The 6784-nt window shown below is 43.3% G+C and overlaps 1 protein-coding gene across 1 annotated transcript in view; it reads left to right on the top strand.

Moving 5' to 3' along the window:
* The first annotated feature begins 3256 nt into the window (after positions 1–3256).
* Positions 3257–6784, top strand: part of ADAMTS12 (ADAM metallopeptidase with thrombospondin type 1 motif 12) — a 322164-nt gene continuing 318636 nt past the window's right edge. Inside the window, exon 1 of the mRNA XM_077816238.1 lies at positions 3257–3383. Within this exon, the coding sequence (XP_077672364.1) occupies positions 3257–3383 (127 nt within the window). The remainder of the gene's footprint in view (positions 3384–6784) is intronic.

Below are 6784 nucleotides of genomic sequence, written 5' to 3'. Positions count from 1 at the left end.
ACCAAGGACAGAAAACTGTGGGAGGGGTGAATTTTGGGTTGCTGGACTTAAGACCCTGAGGGGAAAAGGACACTGCCAAACTTACTTGGGGTGGGTCTTTTGTTTGTGGTTTGTGTTATGAATCCTGTTTGTGGTGTTTCCCCAACATAATGCCGCATTGTTTCCATCCTTTATTAAAAGGCTTTTGCTACACTCAGACTCTGTGCTTGCGAGAGGGGAAGTATTGCCTCTTAGAGGCACCCGGGAGGTGGTATGTAATTGTCCCAGGTCACTGGGTGGGGGCTCGAGCCAGTTTTGCATTGTGTTATTGAAATGGAACCCCTAGATACTGAACCCGGCCCTTGTTGCTGCCAGCTCTGATGGGCAGAAGGGTTATACTTCAATGCAGTCTTCTCTTTTCTCCAACCAAATAATTCTAGAATAATAATGGGGACGTGTTTGGTGTGTTTCCTCCAACAGTCTGTATGTGCTGTCAGAACGTTGAGCACTGCAAACTGCATCTGGCCCCCGTGAAGCAGGTAGTTATTACTACATTCATTTTGGAGACGAGTAACCAATGGGATAGGCTGCGTAAATGAAATTTTCAGTGTTACAAAGCAGATTAGTGGCAGAGCTGCAAGAGAGAATCTTCCATGATTTCTGACTCCTAGGCCCCAGTAGTCATCATTATACCAGATGATATTTCATTATTACTATTTTATTTTATTAATCACGTTTATTACATTAATGCTTAAGGGCCAACCAAATACAGAGTAGTAGATGGTCTCTGCCCTCAAGGAGCTTGCAGTCTAAATACATTATTTATATGTAACAGATCAGGAGCCATAGGTGCTGAAACTAAGGGTGCTGGGGGAGCTACCGCATCCCCTGGCTTGAAGTGGTTCCCATCACATACAGGGCTTACAGATTGATTCAATGGCTCCCAGCACCCTACAACCCCCTACAAATTGTTCCAGCAACCTGTCAGGAGCTATGTATCAAAATAAAGAAATGACATTATAGTGAACAAACCTTCTCAAGAATGCTGATGATGATCAGATACTATATAATATTGCAGTTCTTCTATGTAGCCTCATTGTGCATTTCCATTAACTAGCAAAATACACAGTAATCAAGTATCGGTTTTCCTTTGTAAACATGTCTTGTTTCTGCCGGTCTCATGACTGCAAGGAGCTACATTTCCTACTGGCTTGAAAGCTTGTATTTTAACACATTCCTAAGGCCTGATTCTCTGGAGCTTCATTAGACAGCTAAACTGAGGTGACTATTTTCCTCTCAGTTGGCTTTGCCTGTTTCACACCGAATTAAATAAGTGATAATGAGATTGGAAGCAGAGCTCTGTGTCAGTTCCAGAGCGTCTCTCTCACCAACAGAAACAGCTCCAATGAAAGATGTTCCCCCACCCACCTTGTCTCCCTAATAAGCAATAATAAGCATAAATTGCCAGAAAATCGTTAAGCACCATATTGCACCATCAGTGTTCAACAGAAGTGTTCATTAAAATTAACGAGGCGCTCTGCCTGGAAATGAATGACACAGTATAGCCTTAAAGCTGTGCCTTGGGGAAGTGTGTGTATAAGTAGACAGGAGGCAACGTGGTGAAACTATAATCAGATAAAAATGATATGAAATTGGAGTGAAGTTTGAGAGTAGATATCAGTGAAGGGTAAAACAAATGACAAGAATGTTACAATTGTCCCTAAAACAAGCATTATAAACCCAGGGAATTCACAATGAGGGTTAAACCAGAAAGAAATCCAAAGATGCTAAGGCACCCAGACAACCTTAGCTTTGCCCTCCAGTGACACTAGGAGGATAAAACGTGGAGAAAAAACACTAGGAGGAAAAAAAAGTCTAAAAAATCAGTTTAATGTAATCTGGGTTCATAAACACAAAATGTCTTAATAAGAGTGTATGGTTATTGCATGACATCACTAGAGGGCAGAGTGAAGAGAACCCTACAAGGGCTGCTAGGAATTATTGTTTTCGAGGGCATCGGAGAGTTATAGGCCACTGCAGCAAGACATGCTAGGAAGATTATATAAGCAGCTCCCTTCCCTGTAGAAGAGGCCAGACTGTGGAGAGATCTGTAGACACGGAAGTACAATATGTCTGAGTCCTGTGGTTTTGATGCGGAAAAGAACCCACGGGAGGAGCACCTTATTTTACTTTGAATCTTGTTGCAAGACAGGAAAGGGGGAAAGTAACCTCTGGGAGGGAAAGTTTTGTTTATTAAAAGGGACTTTGGGCCTTCCCTGCCACCCCCACCCTACACTTCCAAAGGACCAGGAAAAGGCAGAGCCCTGGAAATGGAAGATTGATGGTGTAAAGAGAACTCAAGGGATGTGGAGGTATTTCTGTTTGTCAGCCAGCCACACTGATGTGCAAGCAATAATGGGATCATTTCGCCTAGCAATGAAATGCTGTCGCCTCTGGGGTGAAATGAGCAGCTATTTCATACAACACTGCCCAAAAGCTTCCATAGGGGAAGGGAAGACTACCCTGTTCAGGTGGGTATTGACATAGCACCCTAATGGGTGCTATGTGCTTTACAGACATGGGCCCTGCCCTGTGGAGTTTATAATCTGACTCGGACATACGCACCGGAGGAAGTACAAAAATAGAGGGGAGGATGTGGGCTGCATCTACAAGAGAATGAAATTGCTTTCTGCAAACACCTTGATTTGATTTATTTCTCACAATGTGTTACAGTTCTAGTCCGGAATGCTTGCTGTGTTCTTGGAACGTAAGGAGTCTGGGTGCAACCACCGGCATTAGAATTCAATTGGGACATCCTCCCCTCGCAACAACAGGATGGGAACTGGCAGAATAGGTGCATGGGAGTGGGGCAGCACTGAGTGAATCTCAGACAGAGAGGCTGTGGCAGGGGGCGGCTTGGGCAGCCCTTGTCCCAGATTGTCTCTGTCAAGGGAAAGTTCAACTGCTGGAGGGTTTGAAGGTCGAGCTGGGGTGCGTGGGAACTGACACTAACATTGCTGTTTGTGTGAATGAGGGATTCCCTGGAAGCAACTTCCTTGCTGAACCCTCCTTCCTCCCCTTGCAGAAATCAGACACCAGAACTCCTAATCACTCCCCTTTTCAGGAAAAGCTTCTCTGCTCTTTCTGTGAGGAAGCTCCTCTCTCTCTCTCTCTCTCTCTCTCTCTGCATTAGTTTCCCTTGGCCATGCATCTTTACAGTTTTCTTTCCAGCTAGGACTTTGCTGAATACATTCAGTTGATTTCCCCCAGCTAAAACATGCCATGTGTGCAGAGAAACTGGATTGCCAACTTTTCCTTTTGGGTCCAGTTCCTTCTCATGCAAGCGCTCTGCTATGGCAGAAATCCTCCACCGGGCAGATTTTTCTTTCCAGACAAGAGGCAAGGTCAGTGGCTTCTCTCATTTTAATTAAAGTTATGCTTAATAGATGCAAACTCTGTGTCCTTTCTCCCACCACCTCTGATCTAAATAAACTAGGGTCACCAAGATCTAAGTAAATATATTCAGTTTATTCTTTTGTATGGAGTAGTCTCCACGTCTGTATTTACACAAAGTTTCACTTACAGAATCTAACTTCCATGCAGCTTTGTGACTGATTTACTTTCCCCACATCAGCATTTCTGCTTCTCACACTAGAGAGTGCAAACCTTACAGTGTTGTGCTAGTTACTTCCCCGCCCCCCCCTCAGTGCAAAAATGTCTCCCTGGCTACAACAGCTCATATCTTTTGGAGTCTGAACTTGCAGCTCTGTACTTGCTATGCTTCTGTAGCAGACAACTTGATTTTAATGTTGATGTCAATGAAGCACAATGTAGACAACTCAGACTGTCATGTTGTTGCCTTCCAGAAGCAATTAGGCTACATTTCAGTTCAAAATTTCATTGTTGAACTCTATATTCATTATAAATTTACTCTTAACGGGCCTGTAAATACCCACCTCATTTCTCATTACAAAATGTAGGCAGTTCAGAGTCTTGGAAATAGACTATTTCTTCTTAGTAGCAACTCTTTAATGTTATGTTGTGATACAGCAACACAAAATTGGCTTAAAGGCCATTGCCATCTGGAGCTCAGTTCTCCTCCCCTTGGATACAAAATGAATTGGAGTTATTCATTCTCGTGGAGGGAGGGAATTAAGCCACTGGATTATATTTCTGTCTGTTTGTCTCCATCCCCCAAACTGGGCTGTATCATCAGCTGGATTAAACTGATATAGTTCTATTACCCTGATTTACACCATCTGAGGATCTGGCCTCCTTTGTGTAACTGATTGATTTAATATTTTTTCAAGTTTTGGAGAAATCCTAAAAAAATCCCTCTGTTCACTGAAAGAGACTCAGGACATGGTTGGAATAATCCATGCTTTGCAAAAGCCTCTGCATAGCTGTGGAGTGAGAGACTTGAAAAGTGCAGAAGAAAATTTGACAAAAACCCTTTTGGTCTAATCTGGAGCCTTCATCCTGACAGTGGAGGAGTTTGGGCAAGAGGGAGAAAATCACCTAGTCTGGGGGCTCAAGTAGGGTAACCAAATGTCCTGATATTATTGGGACCATCCTGATATTAGGGGCTTTGTCTTATATACACAACTATATTACCTCCCCTTCCCCAGAAAAAAAAGTGTCTCATTTTTTTCACCCTGGCTATCTGGTCACCCCATGCTCAAGACAAGGAAAACTGATTAAATAAGATGGCGAAGCGGTGAACAAAAACTACCTTGGAGTTTCTCTTTTCATTCCCTTTAAACAAAATCAGCAGAAACTATTTTGGTCTTTGTGACAATATAATAAAAGGAAGTGGAGCAGCAAGTGATTGCTGTAGATTTGCCTGGAAATGGATGTAGAATTAATTTCTCTTTCTATACACTGCAGGCTCCAGGGCCCATCAGGAGCCTAAAAATAGAGATTTGAATAAATTAGCACCTCAACCTGCTTTCTGTGGTTAGTTGCCGGGCAGGTTCCTTGTCCTAGCAAAGGCAAGGGAATTTTATTTATTGAGTGTATTGATGCAATGTTAATATGAAATATTGCTGCCGTCAGAAAAAAGGTGGTCTTTAGAAAAAAAACAATCCTGGTTTCTCATCAAGCTGAAATGTCTTTAAATGGTCTATTCAGTGAGTGTCCGATAGGAAAGTGGCTTATTGGGGAAACTTATGCTTAAGAAGAGCCAATGTTAAATTCTGAAAGTGTATTTAAATTAATATTCCCTTTGGGGGAATCTTCTGATCCTGGGGATTCCACCAAATACAGCCAGAACCAGGGTCTTTCTTTGGCCCAGAAGAAGTGCCTTACAGAGGCTGAGAACTGCAATCCATATGCTATCCAGAGGGGTCATTTGAAAGCAGACCAAATGGTCTGGGAGGCAGATTTAGAGAACTTGAAGCCAGGATGCAACAATGGCAGGTGACACTGTCTCTTATTTTAAAGGGACACCGTCTATTTAGAAAAGTATTTATATTTCTGTCTGAAAGTCTTTAACCATCTCTTGTTGTAAGTGTCACCACTAAGAGATGACAGAGACTATTAGAGAAAAAATATATTTCTCTCTTTATTTTAGTTTGTTTGCTGTGTGCGGTGGGCAGCCCTTTATATGTCCTCAATTTCTCTATAAGAAGTATTCTCTTTTGTGTAGGTGGCTTTGAATCCCCCCAAGAATGGAAGAGACAAAAACATTTTTAAACACAAGACAATGTGATTGTAAAACCACAAGTTGGCAGGGAGGCTTATCTGCAGATGCTGCAGCTCAAGTGACTTTAAATTGCTTTTTTTTTTAATTGTTTATGTAACCCCCATGGGATTTACCATTTTGCTGATCACCCCTGCCAATTTTTCAAAGCCAAAAGGGTTCATTTAGATGCAGTGCCCCCAGGACATACATTGACCATAGTGCCTGCTGACTGGACTTCTAGTTTTGGCTCTTGTTACCACAGCAACATGAGCCCGTCTGTTCAGGAAGTGGTTAAAAAGGGCTCCAAGCACCCTCAGAATCCCATAAAGCTACCTCTGTTCTTCCTCTCCTGGCCTACATGTCCTGAGCTGTGACTTTTGATAGGGCCAGCTTAGAATCAGAGCCAGGAACTTCTCTCTGAAGGGAGGGTGGAGAGGAAGGCTGAGGAGAAGTTTGAGAGACAGATGGAGTGGCTCCACCGTAGCTCTCCCAGTCCAGACTCTGCTGCTGCTGACATGAGGCACTTAAGATCCTGAATGCTCTTGGTGAGGACTTTGCCGGAAAATGCCAAGCCAGAGCTCAAAAGGAGAGCCCCTCACCAAGACAGAGGGAGTGGTGTATCCAGCCCTCCTCAGTAGCACCTTGGTCCCTGACCTCATCTAGGAGGAGAGAAACTGTGAGGTGAGCTGGATAAACTCCTGTCATGGTTTAGAGGAGGTGTCACATTATCCCGCCTTCCACAGAGATTCAGTCATTTCACTCCATCACTGGAGTCCTTTACCCATAGCATTCGGCCTCACAGTCAGCAGCAGTCAGCAGCGGGTGCTCAGGACTTGTAGCAAACAAACACAGAAATTATGTTGGGCCTTAGCCTTCCCATAACTGAAGTTTGTTCAGTAGGGGTGTTGAAAGGGAAAGTTGGATTGCGGGGTTTTGCAATAGAGTGTATCCACCTTTCTTTTTAAATAGTTTTCTATTTTCAGTTTCCCACCTCTGTTAGTTAACATAAAGCCATTCAAGCTAGAACTGCCCAGCTATTCTGCATCAGTGGCCACTTACACCAATGACTTAGGCTGTAAGTGATATAAGGCCATGGAACATATATCATGGTAGCACATGAGG

The sequence above is a fragment of the Eretmochelys imbricata genome, chromosome 5, assembly GCF_965152235.1.
Source record: "Eretmochelys imbricata isolate rEreImb1 chromosome 5, rEreImb1.hap1, whole genome shotgun sequence".
Classification (NCBI taxonomy): Eukaryota; Metazoa; Chordata; order Testudines; family Cheloniidae; genus Eretmochelys; species Eretmochelys imbricata.
Note: the sequence above shows the minus strand (reverse complement) of the source record. Positions and strands in the feature narration are given on the sequence as shown.